Consider the following 22,744-nt stretch of genomic DNA (forward strand, 5'->3'; position numbering starts at 1 on the left):
TCTAGGTCTCTTTCCAGGTCAGGTCCACTATGCCAAGGGGAGGGGCCTGGGTATCTATTTTTAAATCCTTCAGCTAATTCTTTTTTTTTAATGTTTTTAAATGTTTATTTATTCATTTTCCCTTTTTTTGCCCTTGTTTTTATTGTTGTAGTTATTATTGTTATTGATGTCGTCGTTGTTGGATAGGACAGAAATGGAGAGAGGAGGGGGAGACAAAGGGGGAGAGAAAGACAGACACCTGCAGACCTGCTTCACCACTTGTGAAACGACTCCCCTGCAGGTGGGGAGCCGGGGGCTTGAACCGGGATCCTTCCTCTGGTCCTTGTGCTTTGCGCCACCTGCACTTAACTGCTGCGCTACCGCCCGACTCCCTAGCTAATTCTAGTCTTAGTCTATAGGGGAGATCTTTTACTCTAGTAGATCAAGTACTTCTGTCCTTGTCCCAGGAAGCAGGAACAGCAAGCATCCCTGGGGAAACCCAAGGGAAGCCGGGTTGGTGTAGGCAAGCTTGTAGGAGACCACAGTGACACTCCCCGAGGGTGACTGCAGACCGCGATGACAAGCTGAAACATGGGTGCGTGATAGTAAGGGAGGGAGGGTCGCAGTGTGAACGTGTGCAGTTTGTGGAGGATACCGCGGAACAACGGGGTGTTGCCACCAGTGGCCTGAGTGAGCAAGTCACTGTGAGTGCCTGCATGGCGGGTGACTCTCAATAAGATGGCGGCTGTGGGGAAGTCGCCTGTCCTAGCAGGGGACCGCACTGGTGACAGCGAGGAGGAAGCAGGAGGCGAGAAGGCTAGAAACCCGGGCGGCCAGGCTAGGCCATTTGCAGGTCACTGCTGGCAGCACAGCCGCGCAAAGCACAAAGGCACAACCAGCCCGCTCCTCGCCCCGCCCCATCCGGGTGACGTCTGGGATGGGCGGGCCGCCCACTGTGTGGGGGTTGGACCAATAGGGGCCACGCCCTGGTGGTGGGCGGGGCCCTGGCTAACCGAGTATCCCCCCGCCCCCCGCCGCCCCCCACCCAGCCCCTCGTGGAACAGGGTCCTATGCTAGCCGCCTTAATGGCGTGTAAGGGGTGGCGCAGGGCTTGCACTTGCATGCCATTTAGAAACGTTTTGGGGACCAGCCCCTGCAGACCAGTTGATGGTCCAAACCCAAGGATGCTAAATGCTGAGCTCCTCCGTGACTCTTCAGAGTGGCACCTGGACCGAATTCTTTCTGCTTTTGATTCCTGGCGTTGCTCTCTACATAGGCTACAACCTACTGGGCATGCGTGCCTCAGGTGGGTGTGGGTCCAGAGTTCTGACTGGCGGGGTAGGGGCACTCTAGTAGAGGGGCCAATTCTAGTCAAATCATCTTCACTTTGAAGGGATGGCGTTAAAGGGATGCCCCAAACCTGTGCTACATCAAGGATCCACTTTGCTAAAATCACCTAGTGCACTGGGGGTTCCTTGCCTGCCTCCACCTGCACCTCGAATTCCTCTGTGCTACCTGCCTTTGGAGGGCATTGAATAGAGCTGCGAATTAAGATGTGGGCACATTTTCTGAGAAAGGAGGAGAATCGTGCTGACTCCTCAACCCACCCCATCATCTTAGTATGATAGCCTCGCTTCTCTGAAGGGCTTTGGAGGCTCCCCCACCTAGTCCAAGCAATCTGAGGGATGGGCCGTGCTCTTTGGGTCCTGGCTTCAGTTGTAAGCTCACCATGGACAGTGCAATGAGAATGTCTGAGAAAATTAATGCTGATAGATTTGGATATCATGAAATGTAGACAAAGTACATAATTTACATGTCTAGAAGAATTTGAATCAGTCTTCATTAAGCCTGTTCTAGGTAGCCAGGTCTAAGGAGCAGTGACTTTTCCCTTTAAACTATTTAGAGCATATGAACTGTTCCCCAGTATTTATAGTGCTGTTGAACCAAAGCCCAATCAATAAAAATTAACAGGTTTAACAGATACACTCTACTAGGTGCCTGGCCCCATTCATAAATCTCTAAAATCTAGGGCTGAGGTGACTGGATAATGGTTATGCAAAAAACACCTGAGGCTCTGAGGTCAAGCAGCACCATCACCCAGGGCTTAGCAGTATTCTGCTTTCTCTCTGCCTCTCATTAATTAAATGAGAAATTAAAGTGATTTTAAATATTTTTAAAAACACAGTGCTTTTAAAAATGTTTATTATTATTGCATATAGACAGAGAAATTGAGAGAATAGGGAAAGGTAGAGAGGGAGAGAGACAAAGAGATACCTGCAGCCCTGCTTCACCACTTGTGAAGCTTTTCCCCTGCAGGCGGGGACCAAGGGCTTGAACCTGGGTCCTTGCACACTGTAATGTGTGCACTTAACCAGGTTCGCCACCTCCTGGCCCCAGTAATTTTACATATCTTATTTGCCTTATTTTAATGGAAAGAGAGACAGAAGGCAAGATACAGAAAGAGAGAGACCACAGCATTACTATTACTACAGCTATGGCTAATGGTGCTGGGCATTGAACCTGGAATTCCAGAGCCTGAGGCATGAGGTCTTTTGCAGAACCGCTGTGCTATCTCCGCAGTCCTAGTTAAATTTTTTAAAAAATATTTATTTTATTTATTTATTCCTTTTTGTTGCCCTTGTTGTTTGTTTTTTTATTGTTGTAGTTATTATTGTTGTTGTCTTTGTTGGATAGGACAGAGAGAAATGGAGAGAGGAGGGGAAGACAGAGAGGAGGAGAGAAAGACAGACATCTGCAGACCTGCTTCACCAACTGTGAAGCGACTCCCCTACAGGTGGGGAGCCAGGGTTCGAACCGGGATCCTTATACCGGTCCTTGTGCTTTGCACCACCTGCGCTTAACCCGCTGTGCTACAGCCCGACTCCCTAAAATATTTTTAAATGAAAAATTTACAGGGAATTTTATTTCATTTTCTACATGTTTTATTTGTAATTACTAGGTTACAAGATTGTAAGATTATATTGTGTAGTTTCACACTACACCCACCACCTGTGAGGGTCAAAAATGGATACAGGTGTAATCAAGAAATTGATTGCATAGTTCAGAGACCAGACCTGGATGGTATTCAGGCACTAGAACAATAGAACGGTTAAAAAGTAACCAAACCTAGAGTAGGAATAATGCTAACTTTCCACTTCTGTAAGCCCTGCTATTTTCAGTAAGGTAAGATGTTTGTTTCTGGGAAAACTAGATGTTTTTGTACCAAGATGTGGTGCAAGCCTAAAAGCCTCCCAGTCATTGGATTTCAGGTAAACGAGCCAAGTCCCAGAACCTGTGCAAAACTATTGTATGTAACCAATGCTGGTATGTGCTGCAAAAAGTATAAAAGATGCTTGTCACTGTGCTTAGGCGTTCAGTCCTTGGGTAGTGCCTGTGTGAGTCTTCCCTGGACTGAGCCCTCAGCTGAGTAGGCTTAAATAACATTCATACTCAACCACCTTACTTGGTGTGGAGTATTGTAATTTCTGTGTGGAGAATTCTATCCCATTACACACCAAAGCTGTGTATCCCCACCCTCCCACCTCCCAAAGATCATCATAGTTCACACAAGACTTAGAGAAAGCTTGCTTGCTTCTCTATATGGAATTTTATAGTAACATGGTGCTTTGTATATTCAGAAATAATTTTTTAACAAGGTCATTTCTTTTAAGAAGTAGTCTGTCGTGGTCCGTGAGATGGAGCAGTGGATAAAGCAATGGATTTTCAAGCATGAGGTCCCGAGTTCAATCTCCAGCAACACATGTACCAGACTGATGTCTGGTTCTTACTCTTTCTCCTCTATATTTATCACTAAATGAATAAAATATTTTTAAAAAACAATTTTTTAAAAAAGGAAGTAGTCAGGGGCTGGGCGGTAGTGCAGCAGGTTAAGCGCACATGGTACAAAGCGCAAGGACCAGCATCAGAATCCCGTTTCAATCCCCCAGCTCCCACCTGCAGGGGTGGGGGTCACTTCACAAGCGATGAAGCAGGTCTGCAGGTGCCTTTCTCTCCCCTTCTCTCTTTCCCTCCTCTCTCGATTTCTCTCTGGCCTATTCAACAACAGCTATGACAACAATAACAATAACAAGCACAACAAGGGTAACAAAATGAGAAAAGTGGCCTCCAGGAGCAGTGGATTCATAGCGCAGGCACCGAGCCCCAGAGATAGTCCTGGAGGCATAAATAAATAATAAATAGTCTGCCTTCGTAAACATTTTAAAAAGCCAGGCTTTAAATTATACCTTCTCAGTCTGACTTGGAAAGGCAGTCACTCCATAACAGAACAGTGAGTATGTAAACATTTTTCTTTGCTCATCCTGCCACACAGAAGTCAGAGATCTCTGGAACTTTATAATCCACACCCTTCCTTGATTTACAGATTTTACTGGGTGAGGCAGGTGCATTGTGGTTGCAGAGGCCTCAGCTGGTGTCCAGCCTTCCTGGAGCAGCGCTGTCCAAACACCATGGAGACTTTCTACCCCACACCATGCTGCACCAAGGGCCAGGCGCAAACTGTTGTCCACTACTTACTGTGGTCTAAGTAAGGTCCTAGTCCCTTATTGGAGGTAAGAAGGGACAAGAGGTGATTGTGAGGCTACACCATAGGGAGCCTCGTCTGCCTCCTTTAAGATGTAGGCATCTTAGCCCCCCCTGTCTCGGTTGTCCGGTCACGGTGAGTAACTATGTAAAGTGTGCGGAACAGCACAGCCCTTGGGGAAGGTTGAGGTTTCCCTGTTCTCAGAGCTCTATGGCATCTTCAGGCTATGCACTTCGAGCCCTCAAATGGCATGGATGTTGCTGGTGAGGGTGTAGTGGTGATTTCAGGGTGGGACTGAGCATAAACCTTCTGAAATTTACCCCCGTGTGACACATCTCTCCAACCCACAGTGAGGTGTTGCAGATGGCAGATGGGGAGGCAGGCTGCCCGGGACTCTGCCAGTGTGGCCCTCCTCGTCACGGCCCAGGGTGGCCACATCGGCTTCCTGGAGGGGCTGCTGCCCTGCGGGAGCTGCTACATGAGCCGCCTGCTCTACCAATATGCGGCGGCTGTCTTCCAGCACCCCAAGGAGCTGCTGGGCCTCGGGGCCCCCTCCCCTTCTGAGGGAGGCAAGAGCTGACAGGAGTACCTTTGAGGCAGCTCAGTCCTTCTGTATTTATTAAATAAAATAGTTCCCTGAAAAGGAGCTTAGGGTTCAAGTGTCCCTGTCAATGCTGGGCTGAGGTCACCAGAGAACCTGTGGCACATTTAGCCCAGCTGGCGTGCAGCTGCCCAGCAGAGTCCTTGCACTCATACCTCTGTCTGCCTCTTCTGTTCAAAGTAGGCTCAAGGCGACGCAGGGGGCACGGAGCAGTATAGGTGGGGCGCTACCTCGGAGGCGGGGACTGAGGAGGCCCCGCCCCCTCCCGCCCCCAGCGCTCTGTGACTCATGGTGGGCGGGTCCGGGGTCCCTTAACCTCCGAACAGAGAGGCCGGACTTGCGTCCACCTGCCCTAGCCCCGCCCCCGCAGCTGGCCCCCGGAGGTGGGCGGGGTCTGTTCCCCTTTACTGGAGGTGGGCCCCACTAGGGCCGCCCAATGGCGTGTAATGGGTGGAGCAGAGCGTGCACCCGTGGGTCCACTAGGCTAAGTCCCGGCCCTGGGACTGGTGCTGGCCAAGAACTTGGCAGTGGGAACCCAAGGACACGAAATGCTGAGCTCACTCCTGACACCCCAGAGTGGCACCTGGACAGTGTTCTTTCTGCTTTTGGTTCTTGGCGTTGCCCTCTACTTGGGCTACTACTGGGCATGTGTGCCTCAGGTGGGTATGGGTCCAGAGCTCTGACTGGCAGGGTGGGGTTACTCGGGTCCAGTTTCCGCACAAGGTCTTGAGCCCCCTGGGGGAGCTGTCATGGTCGGACTAACCAGGTCTGGGGATATGGACATCCCAACATGGCCCCCACCCCAGCCCTGCACTTCCTTCAGGTTCCTCTTTATCTAAAACAATGAGTATGTACAGTGGTTCTTTGCCTGCCTCCATTCTCTGCACCCCACATTCTCCTGCACTACGAGGGCTTGGAGGGAATGGAGTGGTGCTGCAAACTACAATGTGAGCTAACCTGGCTAGGAGGAGGCAGAAGACAACCTGAAGAGTAGGGAGACACGCATGCTGTGCATTCTCCCCCCCCTTTGTTGGGGGGGATTAATGGTTTACAGTTGATAGTAAAATACAGTAGTTGTACATGTGTAACATTTCTCAGTTTTCCACATAACAGTCTAACCCCCCCCACCACCTAGGTTCTTCTCCGCCATCATGTTCCAGCAACTAAACACCCCCCACCCCAGTCTTTCACTTTGGTGCAACTGTTCATTTTCTTTCTTCCTTTCTTTCTTTCTCTTTCTTTCTTTTTAAAGATTTTATTTATTTATGAGAAAGGTGGAGAGAGAAAGAACCAGACATCACTCTGGCACATGTGCTGCCAGGGATAGAACTCAGGACCTCATGCTTGGGAGTCCAAAGCTTTATCACTGCGCCACCTCCCGGACCACTGTTCATTCTTTTCTTAGTGAGGTTTTCTTTTCTTAGCTGAGTTTCTTGTGAGCTGCACTGAGTGAAGCCGTGCTGACTCCTCAACCCACCCCATCAGCTTAGTATGATAGCTGGGCTTCTCTGAAGGGCTTTGGAGGCTCCCCCACCTAGCCCAAGCAATCTGATGGATGGGCCGTGCTCTTTGGGTCCTGGCTTCAGTTCTAAGCTCACCATGGACAGTGCAATGAGAATGTCTGAGAAGGTTAATGTTGTTGGATTTGGATATCATGAAATGTAGACAAAGTACATTATTTAAAAAATTTTTTATTATCTTTATTTTTGGATAGAGACAGCCAGAAATTGAGAGGGTAGGAGCAGATAGAGAAGGAGAGAGACAGAGAGACACCTGCAGCACTGCTTCACCACTCACAAAGCTTTCCCTCTACAGGTGGGGACTGGGGGCTTGAACCTGGGTCCTTGTGCATTATAGTATGTGCACTCAACCAGGTGTGCCACCACTTGGCCCCCAAGTACATAATTTACATACCTAGGAAAACCTGAACTGTTCAGCCTTTGTTAAACTGTTCAAGGTAACTGAGTCTAAGAAGCAGCAGTGATTGATCCCTTTAACACTATCTAGATGGAAGCAACCCAGGTGTCCAACAACAGATGAGTGGCTGAGCAAGTTGTGGTATATATACACAATGGAATACTACTTAGCTATAAAAAATAATGGTGACTTCACTGTTTTCAGCCGATCTTGGATGAACCTTGAAAAATTCATGTTAAGTGAAATAAGTCAGAAACAGGATGAATATGAGATGATCTTACTCTCAGGCAGAAGTTGAAAAACAAGATCAGAAAAGAAAACACAAGTAGAACCTGAACTGGAATTGGCGTATCGCACCAAAGACTCTGGGGTGGATGTGGGGGGGGGGGGAGAATACAGGTCCAAGAAAGATGACAGAGGACCTAGTGGGGGTTGTATTGTTATATGGAAAACTGGGAAATGTTATGCATGTACAAACTATTGTATTTACTGTCGAATGTAAAACATTAATTCCCCAATAAAGAAATAAAAAAAAACCCACTATCTAGAGTGGTATGAAGCTGTACTCCCAACAGTTATAGTGTTGTTGTATCAAAGATCAACCAATAAAGATAAATATGCAGGGGATTTTAATGTAGCCAAGTGTTCTGTACTTTCAGATTTCTACATTGCCATATTTTGTCTGTAAAATCTGACTTAATAAACATTTTTAAAACCTAAGCTTCCAGTACCTTAAAACTATCTTCTCTGTATGATCAGGAAAGTCATTCCAGAACAGAGCTGTATGTGCATAAGCATTTCTCTTTGCTCAACCTGCCTCACAGAAGTCAGAGGCCTCTGGCACTTTATCATCTGCAACCATCCTTGATTTTCACATCCTGGGTGAAATACAGGAAAAGAGCCTTTTGGGGGAACCTGATTTGTTCTATATGTTGATAGGTTGGCACAGATTCCTATACAGCAACCAATGATATATTCCTAGTTAATTTTCAGGAACAAGCCAAGAAACACTCCACTGGCATGAGAGTAAACTAACTCACATAGGGGGTCAGGTGGTGGAGGTACACCAGCTAGAGTGCCTATCTAATCATCTGTGAGGATCTAGGTTCAAGCCCCTGGTCCCTAACTGTACAGTGGAAGCTTTAGGATCAGTGGAAAAGTTCGGCCTGTCTCTCCCCCACTCCCTATCTCTCACTATCAGAGAAGAGGGGGGAGAGGGAGTGGTGAAACAGCTGTGTAGGAACTGAGCCCCAGTGATAACCATGATGGCAAAAAGCCAGAGACCAATCCACATAAACTAAGACTGTGACCTCAACTGACTAGCTGGTTGTTGTACACTGCTGAACTGTTTAAGAAAGGATTTAATCATCTGATAACCCAGAATCCTGACAGCTAAGAAGTAATCTAGTACAACTAACAAACAGCAAAACTTCTAGAGTCAAACACATCTGAGCCCAAGCTCCACCAGGGAGCCTACCACCACGTTTCATGACCTTTGACAAATTACTCAATATTCTGACCTCATTCCACAGCAGGATCACAGCTGCTATCTCAAACAGCTGCTGTGAAGATGTTAGGACATTACCATGTAAAGTGCTTCAGTTGAGCACTCAGCAAATTTTACCCATTGTTAGTGGTATATCATTGTCAGTACTAGTAGCACTTTTAACAGCACTATTCTGCTCTGGCTTTTGGTGGTGCAGGGGTTGACCCTGGGGCATTGGAGCCCCAGGCAGGAAAGTCTTTTTGCATAATCATTTTGCTGTCTTCCCTGCCTGTTAATATTAATACCATTTTCTCTTACTGTGACTTTTGGGAAATAGTGGGGCCTCTTTCAATTAGTTTCTTCACATGTGAACCCTAGCTTATATGGCTGAGTGCCTGCACCAGTCCACACCCAAGGACTCATAGGTGTTCCCACAGGTCTGAGGAAGAAATGGTGAGGCCATCACAGACCGAGCTATGCTCATTCCGCACCTCCAAGTGAAGTGCTGGTTTTGAGTGAGGACTGGGACGCTGCCAACTTCAGGGGGTGAGGCAGACTGTTGTGATTGCAGAGGCCTCAGCTGGTGTCCGGGCCTCGGTTTCGAGCCTTCCTGGAGCAGCGCTGTCCAATCACCACAGAGACTTTCTACCCCACACCATGGTGCACTGAGGGTCGGCTGCAAACTATTGTTGGCGACTTACTGCGGTCTAAACTTCCAGCCCATTATTGGAGGTAGGAAGGCACTTGGAGTGGTCTTGATACTGCAAGTATGGGGAGCCCTGTCTGCCTGCTGTAAGGTGCAGGCAGCCTTCGCCTTGTCTGTGAGGAGTTAGGTTCAAGTGTGTAGCTATGTGCCAGGCTGGTATGCACAGATGAGCACATCTTTCTCCAAATCCACAGTGAAGTCCTCCAAACACCAGATGGGGGGGAGCTCCTGTTGGACTGGGCCAGCCTACCTGAGGGCAGCCAGGACCCTGACCCCAGCACCCAGCCCATCGCCTTGTTGCTGCCAGGCCTCACTGGCAGTAGCCAGGAGCCCTACATCCTACACCTGGTTGACCAGGCTCTCCGAGACGGCTATAGGTAGGTTGGCACAGCCTGGGAGCTGGGTGGAGTCAGAGCTTTCCGTTCAGGCCCGTTGACTCTGAAGGCAGCTTCTGACTGGGGTCACGCTGAACGTTGGCAGCAGGGACACGGACCCCAGGGGGGCCTGACTGATCTGCTTGTGCCACAGGGCTGTCGTATTCAATAACCGAGGCTGCCGTGGGGAAGAGCTGCTGGTGAGTGTCCCCATACTCACAAGGGCCCCTACACTTCTCCACGGGTCCTTGGTCCTGGCTCTCCTACCTAGCCTTCACTTCCCTAGCGTGACCAGGCCCCCATTCCCCACCCAACATCCGCTTTGCCTCAGACCCACAGGGCCTTTTGTGCCAGCAATACTGAAGACGTGGAGACAGTGGTGAACCACATAAAGCAGCGCTACTCCCAAGCTCCACTGCTGGCCGTGGGCATCTCTTTTGGAGGGTAAAGCTTCCCTGGGCTCAGCCTCCCTTTCTCCTCCATGTCCTCCCCCCTCCCAATTTACTACTGCAAGTCCTTCTCTCGACTCCTGGTCCAACCTGCAGGATATTAGTGCTGAACTTCCTGGCCCGAAAGGGGCAGGCAGCTGGGCTGGCAGCGGCACTGACTCTCTCTGCATGCTGGGACTCCTTTGAGACCACCCACTCCCTGGAGAGCCCACTCAACTCTTTCCTCTTTAACAAGCGTCTCACTGCCGTGCTCTGCCGATTAGTGGAACGGTAGGGCCAATGGGAAGGTTGAGGGGGCAGCAGGTGGGGGGCACGCAGATATGACAGGTTCTTCCTGTGCTCAGGTTAGCCATCCAGCTGGGCTTTCTCCCTCAAGAGTCAGAGGGATCAGGCAGGCTTAGGGGGGAAAACCAACCCTCCTTGTGTCCTCTCGCAGAAATAGAAAGGTGATGGAGCATGCGGTGAACGTAGACTTCGTGCTTGAGGTATAGTCAATCCCTTCACCCCCAAAAGGCTCCTCTAACGCCTTCCTCTTCCCTGACCTCACCCTGGCCTGCCCCTCTCCACAGGCGCAGACAATCCGCCAGTTTGATGAGCGCTACACCGCATTAGTCTTTGGATACAAAGACTGTGTGGCCTACTACCAAGCCGCAAGCCCAAGGACCAAGGTCGATGCCATCCAGACCCCTGTGCTCTGCCTCAATGCAGCTGATGACCCCTTCTCCCCAGCCAATGGTGAGCACCCCAGTTCTGCATGCTTATGCCCAGGGCACAAGGGCAGCAGGTGCACTGGACAGAGCCTGTGCTGTGGGTAAAGGCCTCGTCCCTTCCCCAGCGCTTCCTCTGCAGGCTGCCCGGGACTCTGCCAGTGTGGCCCTCTTCGTCACGGCCCAGGGTGGCCACATCGGCTTCCTGGAGGGGCTGCTGCCCTGCGGGAGCTGCTACATGAGCCGCCTGCTCCACCAATATGCAGCGGCTGTCTTCCAGCACCCCAAGGAGCTGCTGGGCCTCGGGGCCCCCTCCCCTTCTGAGGGAGGCAAGAGCTGACAGGAGTACCTTTGGGGCAGCTCAGTCCTTCTGTATTTATTAAATAAAATAGTTCCCTGAAAAGGAGCTTAGGGTTCAAGTGTCCCTGTCAATGCTGGGCTGAGGTCACCAGAGAACCTGTGGCACATTTAGCCCAGCTGGCGTGCAGCTGCCCAGCAGAGTCCGCCCCTCTCCCTAGGCCTCTCCTCCCTTTCTCCACAAGTCTCCAGGCAGCAGAGCCCAGCAAAAGCCCAGGGCTCATGTGAAGAGGCTGGAGGCTGGCCACAGGCTGTGAGGAGGGCGCCAAGGGAACCTGCAGGTCTTCTACACCTTCACATATTTCTGGGAACGGATCATCTCAATGCTGGAGCCTCTGGTTGGCAAAGGGGAGGCAAGTGGTGAGGCTCGGGCTTCAGACACCTCCATCCTGGGTGGATCCGCAGGGCTCCCCGGAAATGAGTCACGCAGAGCCATCGGCAGGCTTTTAACTGGAGAGGGCACTGGGGGTGCCAAGATGTGGTCCCAGGCAAACTTGGCTCTGGATCCGAGGAAGAGAACTAGGCAGTCTGGTTTGGAGGGAGCAGTGTCCAGGCCCCAGAACCTGGAAGCAGGGAGGCTTAGAAGAATCCTGGCAACATCGTCTGTAGCAGGAGGATGGAGAGGATGACCAGTCCTGCACACAGCAACAGCAGCAGCCAAACAGGAATACTTCCTGTGGTGGGGACACGGGCAACGTCAGCAAGTTCTGACAGCAAGTTCTGCGGCCTACCCATGCAAGGGGAGGGAGCTGGTGCAAACTCTGGCTCAAGGGCAAGTGCCCCAGACTCACGTCGGGAGGGCAGCTCATGCAGTCTGCAGCGGCTGTCCACTGCCACGGAGAGCAGGGTGCATTCATTGGATCCAAGGAGCTCTGGTCCCCGACCCTTCGTCTCAGGTAGGAAGACCACGTCCGTCACCACTATTCCATGGGCCTCCCTCACGTAGTATAGGCGCTGGGGATGGGAGAAGGAGTGAGGTGAGACCCCACTGACATTAACCCTGGAAACATGGCCCTTGATTTACCCCAGAAAGCCTTCCTGACACTGGCTGAGCCAGAATCCTCCCTCCACACCGAGAGCAGAGGCAGCTGAGAGTCCCCGCCCCCAGGTTGGTCCAGGGCTGTGCCACCCCCACCAGTCGTTCATTACCTGCAATGAAAATGCTATGTAGATGGCCACAGAACCAGTGACCATGCCCAGGCCAAGGAAGGTGCCAGACTCACTGCAACAAACAAAGTGCTCACTGTCCCTGAGGCCATATGGTATTTGGACTCGGAGGAGACTGTCCCAAGTTCCTGAGGCACCTCCACACCCAGCCAAGCCAGCCTTGTCTCACACCTGACACTCAGGCAGGAGATGACCTCATGACCACAGGGCTTGGTCCGGACAGGCAGCAATGTGGAGGCCTCCCAGGCTGTGAGGTAGCAAGGTGCAGGCGGGCGCAAGCGCTTGTGGGGAATCTGCACTGTGAAGAGTCGCAGCCCATCGGGCTGATCAGGGACTTGCCCAAACCTGGAGGCAGGTGAGAGACTCTTCAGCAACTAGGGCCTGTCCAACGCTCCTCAGGCTTGTGCCCTCCGGCAACATGGCCAGGCCTGGGGTAACACCCACCAAGACTCTCACCACCTCCCATCTAGGCTGGGCCTCTTTTAGCCACCCTCTGGGGTCTTCACACCTGCAGGCCTGGTAGCGGTAAGGCGTGTCAGAACAGGTGGGGCCGTTCTCTTGCCAGTGCAGCTGTGCCACCAGCTGGTCCTTCTGCCACACGAAGGCCTTAAGGTCCCATCCCACAGACACCAACTAGTCAGGAGTCAAGATTCCAAAGATGGACAATTAGGGGACCCACTTCCTGGTGGAACAAGAGGCAAAACCACTCACTCTTGCCGCCCTTCACCTCACCTTGCCATCAAGCCCGAAAGTCAGGTCTTCAATCTCCCCATCGTGAGCTTTAAACTCCAGCACCTTCTCCAGGCTGGGGACCTGCCGTCAAACCACCACCACAGTGGGTCCAGGTTCCTGACAAGAGTGAAATGACCCCCCCCCCTCCTCCCCCTTCTCATCTAGTGGCTCCGCGTGGCTGGCTCCACTCCCAAGTTTAACCTGGTTCAGGCTGTCACATTCCCGAATCCCCCATCAAACCACACCTTCCAGATTCGGATGTGGCCATCTGTCCCTCCGGTGGCAAGCAGGGTGCTGTCGTGGTTGAAACACACAGCTTTCTGCAGCGCATCTCGGCCGAAGTCCGTCTTCACTGCCCGCACGTTCTGCACGGTGACTTCCACCCCTTCCTGGTGGGTCCCAGTTGCAGAGCTGTTTTCTGCAGAGCTGGCCGTCCCCCTCTGGCGAGGCCCTGGGGGCGCTGGCTCAGAAGAACCTGAAACACAAAAGCCTGCAGGTTCCGCTTCCACAGCAACCAGCAGCTGCCCTCTCTCCGCACTGAGCACCCCACCTGCCACCACTTCAGAGAGTCCAAAGGTGAGGGTGGTGGCACCGACTGCTCTTGCCACCCCGACACACACAGAGCGGGTGCCCTCTCACCTGCTTTTTTCCTTTCTGTCTCTCGCTGGGCCTGGTAACTCAGCAGTTGACAGAGGGCGTCTTGCCCGGCGGCGAGGGTACTGCCAGCCAGTGCCATGTTCATAGTGGCCCGAGTGCCCGTGTCGTGGGCGTGGAGCAAGGAGGCGCTCAGGTGCCCGCCGATTCGCTCCAGCTGCAGAAAGTGCTGCGGGAGAGGGAGGGCGAGGCAAGGTTGGAGTGCCCGGGGCCAACCCAGTGACTGCTCTCTTCCCGGCCCCAACCCCGCGGCCGATCGCACTTTCGGATTCTCAAGATGATCTCACGTTTATTTGATTTATTTTACTTTGAGCCCCATGACCCTGAAGGGCGAGCAGGGTTGGCACTACAGCTCCCAGCTTCAGGGGTAACAGAAGCCCAGGCTGAAGGGGAAGTGAAGCCCCCGGGCCGCGGCTACAAGGCAGCGGGGGCCCGGGAGCCGGTGCTGAGCGGCCCGGGCCGCGGGCACCGGCTTTCCCGCCCCACCGTCCTCACTGCGAGCGGAGGTGAGTCTCGGCGCCCGACGAGCAGGGTGCGAAGCTGGGGTGCGGTGCCCCCGGCCCGGCGCTCACCACGCCATTCTTCACGCCCGTGTGCGAGGCGCCGCCTCCGCCCGCCACAATGAGCAGGCCCCGGCCCGGGTCCACCTGCAGCGCGTACAGCGGGAACGGGGCCCGGTACAGCTCGGGCGCCCGCCGCCGGCCCATGCCGCCCGCCGCGCCGCTGCCTGGTGCGCGCTGACTCTCGGGACTCGCCGCGTCCGACCGCACGGGAGCTGGGTGCAGTCCCCGCCGAGGGGACTGGGGGCTCCCCGCGGGCCCGTAGGGTCGTCACAACTACACGTCAACCGGCTCGCTGCCGCCGCTCGCCGAACGCGACCTTCCGACTCGCCGCGCACAAGCGCACTGCGCGCACTGTGCGCGCCGCGTAACTCGCGCAGGCGCAGGGCAGCCAATCCGCGTCAGCGCCGGCTGACGGCACAATTACGTGCCCCGCCCTCTCCTCGGTGACGACAGACGCCGCCAGGGTTGGGGGCGTGGTCTGGGGCGTGGTCAACTCATGGAGGAGTGCCCCTGTTTCTAGTGCCAAGCGCTTACTGAGCTGGAGAGGGAGTTAGTAAAGGTTCAAAAGACTGATAAACTTTGACTAAGGAAGTCCTTAGTTTGGGACTGGTGCGCAGACACCCAAGCGCAGCTTTAAGAAAGCCTAACTGGGGCCAGGCGTACATGGCGCAAAGCGCAAGGACCTGCGTAATTATCTTTCTCTCTACCTCTCTGTCTTCCTCTTCTCTCTCGATTTCTCTCTGTCCTATCCAATCACAACAGCAATGTCAACAATAAGAGCAACAAAAAAATGGGAAAAATAGCCTCCAGGAGGAATGGATTCGTAGTGCAGGCACTGAACCCCAGCAATAATCTTGGGGGGGGGAGCCTAAATTTGAGAAAACATTGAAAATTCAACTTGAGTTCCCTGAGGCATTACCAATGCCATCGCCAAAGCCGTATATATTGAAGTGGTGCTCTGGCTTCTCCTATGTGACACTATATTTTATATGAAATAAATTCAAAAAATGTTTTTTAATTAAAGATCGGGAGGGAGGGAGAAAGAGAAACAGAGATTCCAGAGCACTGCTCAGCCCTCTTATGGTGATGTCAGGGAATGAACCTGGGATCTCATAGCCTCAGGAATTAAAATCTTTTGCATAACCATTATGTTCTTTCCACAGCTCATAAGTAAATTTTTTAAAAAAAAAACTAGAGGAAGGGCTAGAGAAAATAGGGACAATTGCAGCATTGCTTCACAGCTCATAAAGCTGCAGGTGGGGACAAGGGCTTGAACCCAGGCCCTTGTGCATTGTAACATATGTGCTGTACCATGTGTGCCACCACCCAGCACCTGTTTTATTTTTTATATATAGAGAGAGAAATTGAGAGGTGTCGTCAATGTTCAGGGTGCCAGTATGTGGGGCTAGTATCGCAGCAGGAGACAGATGACCAGGGACACATGGCTGAGAGGAGAAGCAATATTTCTTTATTCACAAGCGAACGATTCAAAAAACTAATCTAATCTAATCACAACACAATTCTGTCTTGCCTCTTTCTCCTCCTGCAGCAGAGTCAGGAACCAAGGAAATTCCTAGGAAAGGGGACGGGGAGAAGAGAGAAGCGAGAATAGGCAAGGACTAAACCAAAATCTCCCGGAGGCAGGGGGAGTGAGACCAAACCAATGTAACAGAATGGCCATGTAAATAGACCACAACGTCAAGCAATGTAACAGAAGGGATCCCAGAAGCAGAACTAGAAACATACCAACAGAGAGGGAAGGGGAAGATGAGAGAGAGAGAACCTGTAGCACTGAAGCTTCCTGCCTGCAGGTGTGGGCCAGGAACTTGAACCAAGGCCTTCACTGTTATAACATGACCCTGACCAACCCCAAATAAGTAAATCTTCAGAGGCTTGACCTGAAGTCTTGAGTTCAACCCCAAATAAGTAAATCTTCAGAGGCTTGACCTAAAGTCTTGAGTTCAGTTTGGAACACAACTTCCCCGACCCACTCTATTAATTAAACTTTGGGACATTGAAATGGAGACTAGAGGAGGTGACTGTGAAAGTTTATTGACTTCCCAACCTACAAAAAATAAAAATGGAATTTGTCAAAGATCACACACAATAAATGTGACCTGCATGTCTTGCCTTTTAGAGGACAGCATGGACTTTAATGCATGCCCAGCTTCCAATCCCCAGCCCATTACTTCCTACTGTGAGGAAACTATTACCTGACTTTAAACACTGCTCCTCCATAATTGGCAGAGATGGTAGTTGACCATTTTCGGGGAGGGGTACTGTTCCTGTTCTGAAGGGCTTGTGGGTGAGGTTGACACCCACAGAGGCAGGCAACTTGGCTCCCAAGTGGGCAGGTCTCATCTCTGACAGACACCTCAACTTCTGGAGGGCACCCTTGGATTTCTGGTCACCAATGTGAGGACCCCACAGTTACCTGTGAGTGAACAAAATGGGGCCCTGAACAAGTGGGCTTGGACTGTCTGATATGTTCCTGAGGTGCATGGCAGGGCGACTGAGCTGCTTATAGTAACAGCTGGTTTGCTAGAACTGACTCTGGGTACAGAGGGATTGTGTTGGGAACTCCCTCTGCTCCTGTTCCTGCAGTCTTGCCCTTTTGAGAAGAGTTGTGAGAGACACAACTGAGTGGTCCAAACCCAGGTCCTGCTCTGCCCCACTTCCACCTATATACAGATAAGGCTGATACTCCTTGGAGGAGTGGAGGTGCAATTTGACTTAGATACCACCGTCTTCCGCTTGTGGGTTTGAAAGGCAATAAAATGGGGAGAAGGGGGAGGTGCACCTAGTTAAGCACACACATTTCATGGACCCAGGTTCGAGTCCTCACTCCCCACCTGTGTGGGGTTGGGGGGAGTTTCATGGGCCGCGAAGCAGGTCTGCAGGTGTCTTTCTCTCCATCTGTCTCCCCTTCCCCTCTCAATTTCATTCTTATCAAAAAAAAAAAAAAAAATGGAAAGTGGTCCGGGAGGTGGCGCAGTGGTTAAGAAACTAGACTCTCAAGCATGAGAGCCTGAGTTCAATCCCCGGCAGCACATGTGCCAGAGTGATGTCTGGCCCTTTCTCTCTCTCCTCCTATTTTTCTCATCAATAAAATAAAATCTTTAAAAATAAAATGGAAAGATGGCTGCTAGGAAAAGTGGATTCATCTCGCAGGCACTGAGCTTATGATAACCCTGGTGGCAATTAAAAAGAAAAAGAAAAAAGAAAAAGGCAGGCAATAAAGCAAATGTTCCTTCATGCAAAAGCTCCTTTGACAGTCTGGCTTTCTGTGGTGGCAAGCAGCAGTCCTGGGCCAGCTTCATGGACACCCTCTGGAATGTCCTTCCCTGCTAGGACACATGTCCTCAGCTCTGCACACATCCTTGTTAATCTAAACCGCACCCCAAGGACGGGTCCCTCTCACTTTATCTTTAAGTGAGCCATTGTTTATGTCCTGCCTGGTTAAATGGAACATGTGGAAAGCCTGGCAGAGCCTTTGCACATTTCAGGGGTTCAGACGTTGTGAACCCCCTGCCACTCTCAGATACAGGGCAACACTCTCCCTGGCTCCTTTTGTTTCCTTTGATTCTCCGCCCCCCCCCCCCCGTGCCCCCTTTTCACAGGACACAGACACGACACGTGCTTTGCAAGGGTCAGGTTTTAATGGATTGCTGAGGGCTGCACGGGCCTCGGGTGCCCTTGGTCCTCTTCATCCTGGAGACAGCAGGCTCCACAAAGGGCTTCCGGGGTTCAGGGCTGGGGAACGCACCTGGCCTCCAGCCAGCCAGCCCTTCAGGGTGTCCCGGGGGCTCCCTGACATCTGTGGCCTGGCAGGGGTGGTGGGGCTTGGAAAAGGCGCTCCAGGGACCCTCCGTGGCTCTGGAACTAGGGTGATGAGTTTAGGAGGATGCGTGCCGGGGAGGCAAGCCTCTTTGTGGGAGAGGATGGCCTGGGCTTCCTGGAGGACGTGGCCTGTCTTGGCACTTGAGGCAGAGACCCTGAACACCGGCTGGAGCTTGGCGATTGGCGGCCTGCAGATCTGAGACTCCCGGTCTGGGAGGGGGTACCTGGGGTTCCAGTGGCTGATGCCCCTGCTTGACAGCCCCGGGCCCGCTCGGCCTCTCGCCGAGCCCCTGCTTCCTCCTGCTTTCTTTCTGGCAACAGGTGCAAGGCCCTGGCCTGGCCCTGGGGCAGGCGCAGGCCAAAGCCAATGCCGATGCGGAGGGGCCCTTCCTCCCCACCCTGGGCACAGGGCAGCAGCTGGGGGAAGGCCAGAAGCCGAGGGCCAGTGCTGTACTTGGAGATGGGGCAGGAGGGGCTGCGTGGCTGCAGGCACTCCAGGCATATGGGATATTCCACCACGGGGGCCTGACCTGTCCTGCCGAGCCACAGGCGCTGCAGGAGCAGGAGACGAAGGTCGTGGGCGATGCGGCGCGGCCCCAGGTGGGCCACCAGGGCCTGGGCCAGGGCTCCGGGGTCCCTGAACTCCGAGGGGTCCCTTGCGCTTGCCACACAACCCCGCACTGGCCCAGGGGAGCTGAGGTCCTCGTGCTGAGGCCAGAGCCATGTCTGTGTGTCAGGGGGCAGCCCACAAGGAGGGAGGCTGGGGCTGGAGGAGGTGAGGGTGGAACTGGGCAGGCCTCCCTGGTGGGCCGGAGACTGGCCACTGGAGCAGGGCAGGGAATTCTGGGGCTGTGAGGGGTAGGAGGAGCGGGTCAGAGTGGGAGACCAGTAGGGCTGGGGCAGCTGGGCTGGAGAGGGGCTGTAGGAGTGGGAGGAAGTGGGGTGGTTGAGGTGAAAGAATGTAGGGGAGCTGGAGAGAGAGGAGGAGCAGGGATGTAGGACAAAGTCAGAATTTGACTCAGAAGAGGGGAAACAGGAGCTGGGGCCTCGGGAGGGCCGGGAGCCGTGCCAGGGAGCTGGAGTCTGCAGGTGAAGTTGTGGGGGCCCTTTTGGGGGGCGTCCAGGGGGCACTGTGTTCTGTAGCAGCACCTGGTCGTTGCTTGGAGGCAACATTGCCTGGATTCCAGGAGGGATGGGTGTGGAGACCAGTGGTTGGTGGCCAGGCAAAGTCAGGACTGGAGTCTCAGAGGCCAGACTGGCGGAGGAGGCCAGCCCAAGGCTGGCGTGGCTGTGGGTGGCAGGAACAGGGAGTCACCTAGCCCAGCAGTGGGCAGTTGGGACGTCCAGGCAGGAACTTGAGTCTAAACTTGGCGTCAGGCGTCCTCGAAGCCACTCATGGATGGGGTGTGTAGAGAATCAGAGTTGCCTCCAGCTGAGGTGAGGAGTGACCAAGGATGCAGGCAGCCGGGGAGGGAGACCTGTCAGACAAGAGACAGAGCCTCTGGTGTTGGAAGAACAGAGATCAGGGTTGCAGCTCAACAGTAGAGCCTTTTCTGTGCTCTGCTGAATCCTCGACACCACCGCTAAGAGATTGGGACTCTGTCTCAAGTGCCCACTTCCAGTGACTAGTTCACCAAAACCCCGAATCCTTGTCACCTTTAATGTGACCAAGAGCTGACCAGATGCCCTGGGGGAGGTGAGGAGTGAGGAAGGGCGGACGGGTTAGGAAGGGAACAGGTTGGAGCTGAAAGTGGGTGTTGGCATACAGACAGGATTGGGAATTGTAGGTGTTCTGGTCCCCCAAGCTCTTTCTTACCAATCAGGGTGCCTTCTGGTTCTGCTTCAAAGTCTCTTCTGTAAGGAGGGGACTTGGCAGAAAGGGGAATAGAGTCACCAAACAGTGGATACCAGCCCCCCACACCCCAGGAACTGTAACCCTAAACTCACTCTGACCCCGATTTGGTCCTGAGCCTTGCCCTGGTTCTCCACCAGGCGGAGGCCACAGCATCTGTTCCCCTAAACCTGCCTTGGGGGTTCCTTGAGCATCCTCTGTGCCCCACTCTGCTTCCCTGACCCTGTGGGGCCTCCACTGCTGACGTCCTCCTCCACTTCAGCCGCCCAGGCCAAGGGGGCTTATTGTACCCAGTGGCCGCTGTCACGCAGGGCCAGCTGGCGAGCGTCTCTGGGAGACTCGGGCTTTGTTTAAGGGGCGGCGTTGCCGCCCCCCTTGGGAGCTGAGAGCCTCATTCCCAGGGATGTGTCTCCCTGGCACCTCATGCTTACATCACAAAGCTTATTGCTGACATCACAGGCCGTCCCCCTCATGCCCTGGGACCTGTTTTTAGAGACTCTCCAGACACTGGCCTTGGAACCAAGAGTTCTGAATAGTCTTTAATTTAATTTTTAATGAAAATGCGATACAGAGAGAGTCCAGAGCACTGCTCAACTCTGACTACGGTAGTGCGGAGCGTTGAACATGGGACCTCAGAACCTCAGAACCTCAGGTCTTTTGCAGTACCATTCAGTGTCCCCTAGATGGCGCACATGCCCACCTCTACTGTGAGCCGTCCACTTTAAGGCTCCCACTGCAGCCATCTGGGCTTCAGCTCCCTGCTTCCCTTTGCTTCTGGAGGGGCTTGCACCCCGCCTCCCTGCCCTGGGTGCACTGACTTCCTTCAACTACAGTTTCCTTAGCAGCTTTATTGAGAGATCATTCATACACGGCACAATCTACCCATCGCAAGTGTACACTTCAGTTTCCTAGCGTCCTCCCAGGGTGCTGACATCACCATCGTTGAACTTTAATGTTTTTGTGTCCCCACCGCGAAGAAAGCGCATGCTGGGAGTCCGGCGGTAGCGCAGCGGGTTAAGCGCACGTGGTGCGAAGCACAAGGACCGGCCTAAGGATCCCGGTTCCAGCCCCCGCCTGCCCACCTGCAGGGGAAGTCACTTCACAGGCAGTGAAGCAGGTCTGCAGGTGTCTGTCTTTCTCTCCCCCTCTCTGTCTTCCCCTCCTCTCTCCATATTTCTCTGTCCTATTCAACACAATGACATCAATAACAACAATAAAACAAGGACAATAAAAGGGAATAAATAAATAAATATAAAAAAGAAAGTGCATGCCTGTTAGCAGTCAACCTTTATTCTCCCCTCCCCCACCCCACTGCATTTCTGGAAATTCAGATTTATCTATATGTCCCTATGGATTTGCCTACTATAGTAGACATTTCACGCAAGTGGAATCATGAAGTATTTTTATATCTGGATTCACAATGTTTTAAAGGTTCAACTGTGTTGCATTACTTGTCAGAATTTTGTCCCTTTTTATTGCCAAATAACACTTTTTTTCCCTTTTGCCACCAGGGTTATCACTGGGGCTCAGTGCTGGAATTATGAATCCACTGCTCCTGGAGCCCAATTTTTCCTTTTTTAAATTTTATTTTATTTGATAGGACAGAGAGAAATTAAGAGGAGAGAGGGAAGGAGAGAGAAAGATAGACCCCTGCAGATCGTCTTCACCCCTCATGAAGCGTCTCCCCTGAAGGTGGGGAGCCGGGCTCTAACCCCTCAATAATAGTTCTTTATATGAATATAACATACTCTGCTTTCACATTCGTGAGGAGAGGACAGTCTTCTGTTTATACTTTTTTGGTAGCAGATATTCATTTATGTATTTGTTTATTTGGAGAAGGACTAGAGCACTGTTCATCTCTGGCATATGTGGAGCCCAGAATTAAACCTGGGACTTTAGGCATGGAACTCTGCTGCTCTTCCCACTGTACTATCTCCCTGGCCCTGTCAAGAGATTGTTAGCAAGTCTTTTTTTATTATCTTTATTTATTTATTGGATAGAGACAGTCAGAAATTGAGAGGGTAGGGGAAGATAGAGAAGAAAGAGACAGAGAGACGCCTGCAACACAGCTTCACCCCTTGTGAAGCTTTCCCCCTGCAGGTGGGGACCGGGGGCCCAAACCTTGCACATTGTAACGTGCGCTCAACCAGGTGAGCCACCACCCAGCCTCTCAAGTCTTTTTATGAACAAGATTTTCCTGTGGGTGTTTACTGTATTTTGCAGATGCTTTAAAAAATATACTAATTTTATTATTTATTAAATAATGAAGGGGACATAACAAGACAAAAAGAGCATCACTATGGTACAGAGATGCTGGAGATTGAACTGGGGAACTCATTCTTGAGGGTCCAGCACTTTATTCACTATGCCACCTCCCAGGCTGCAATCTCTCTCTCTCTAACATACTATTTATTTATTTATTTATATGTATGCCTCCAGGGTTATTTCTGGGGCTCAGTGCCTGCACTACAAATCCACTGCTCCTGGAGGCCATTTTTTCTATTTTGTTGTTGTTATTGTTGTTGTCATTGCTATTATTGTTGGGTAGGAAAGAGAGAAATAGAGACAGGAGGGGAAAACAGAGAAGGAGAGAGAAAGATAGACACCTGCAGACCTGCTTCACCACTTGCGAAGCGACCCCCTTGCAGGTGGGGGGCCGGGGGCTCGAACCAGGATCCTTGTGCTTCAAGCCATGTGCACTTAACCTGCTACACTACTGCCCAGCCCCCCATACTATTTATTTTTAATGAGAGAGATACAGAAGGAAAAATACAGAGAGAAAAAGAGGCCAGTGCACTGCTCAGCTCTGGCTTATGGTGG

General features: G+C 52.3%; 3 protein-coding genes, 1 long non-coding RNA gene and 1 other non-coding gene across 5 annotated transcripts; 3 read left to right on the forward strand and 2 right to left on the reverse strand.

Annotated features, from left to right (window-relative positions):
• The first annotated feature begins 1,066 nt into the window (after positions 1-1,066).
• LOC132537442 (uncharacterized) lies at positions 1,067-5,117 on the forward strand. Its single transcript, XR_009548877.1, has 3 exons — positions 1,067-1,285; positions 4,361-4,547; positions 4,870-5,117. It is a non-coding gene; the product is annotated as an uncharacterized LOC132537442 (long non-coding RNA).
• Positions 5,118-5,149: 32 nt separating this feature from the next.
• Positions 5,150-11,165, forward strand: ABHD1 (abhydrolase domain containing 1). The gene is made up of 9 exons (XM_007532577.3): positions 5,150-5,779; positions 9,095-9,255; positions 9,424-9,606; positions 9,758-9,803; positions 9,935-10,047; positions 10,149-10,322; positions 10,489-10,537; positions 10,622-10,787; positions 10,888-11,165. The coding sequence occupies exons 1-9, from the start codon at positions 5,669-5,671 to the stop codon at positions 11,097-11,099; spliced, it is 1,215 nt and encodes a 404-aa protein (XP_007532639.1). The 5' UTR covers positions 5,150-5,668; the 3' UTR covers positions 11,100-11,165.
• On the reverse strand, positions 11,110-14,569 carry PREB (prolactin regulatory element binding). The gene is made up of 9 exons (XM_007532604.3): positions 14,242-14,569; positions 13,655-13,838; positions 13,261-13,490; positions 13,016-13,096; positions 12,792-12,916; positions 12,455-12,628; positions 12,266-12,338; positions 11,908-12,070; positions 11,110-11,790 (listed from the first exon to the last, which is right to left on the reverse strand). The coding sequence occupies exons 1-9, from the start codon at positions 14,374-14,376 to the stop codon at positions 11,696-11,698; spliced, it is 1,260 nt and encodes a 419-aa protein (XP_007532666.1). The 5' UTR covers positions 14,377-14,569; the 3' UTR covers positions 11,110-11,695.
• Positions 14,570-16,177: 1,608 nt separating this feature from the next.
• LOC132537942 (small nucleolar RNA SNORA36 family) lies at positions 16,178-16,305 on the forward strand. Its single transcript, XR_009549346.1, has one exon. It is a non-coding gene; the product is annotated as a small nucleolar RNA SNORA36 family (small nucleolar RNA).
• A 1,567-nt stretch (positions 16,306-17,872) lies between these two features.
• PRR30 (proline rich 30) lies at positions 17,873-19,577 on the reverse strand. Its single transcript, XM_007532603.2, has one exon. The coding sequence runs from the start codon at positions 19,243-19,245 to the stop codon at positions 18,115-18,117; it is 1,131 nt and encodes a 376-aa protein (XP_007532665.1). The 5' UTR covers positions 19,246-19,577; the 3' UTR covers positions 17,873-18,114.
• Between the last annotated feature and the right edge of the window lie 3,167 nt (positions 19,578-22,744).

This window comes from Erinaceus europaeus, chromosome 3 (assembly GCF_950295315.1).
Source record: "Erinaceus europaeus chromosome 3, mEriEur2.1, whole genome shotgun sequence".
In the NCBI taxonomy this organism is placed as follows: Eukaryota; Metazoa; Chordata; class Mammalia; order Eulipotyphla; family Erinaceidae; genus Erinaceus; species Erinaceus europaeus.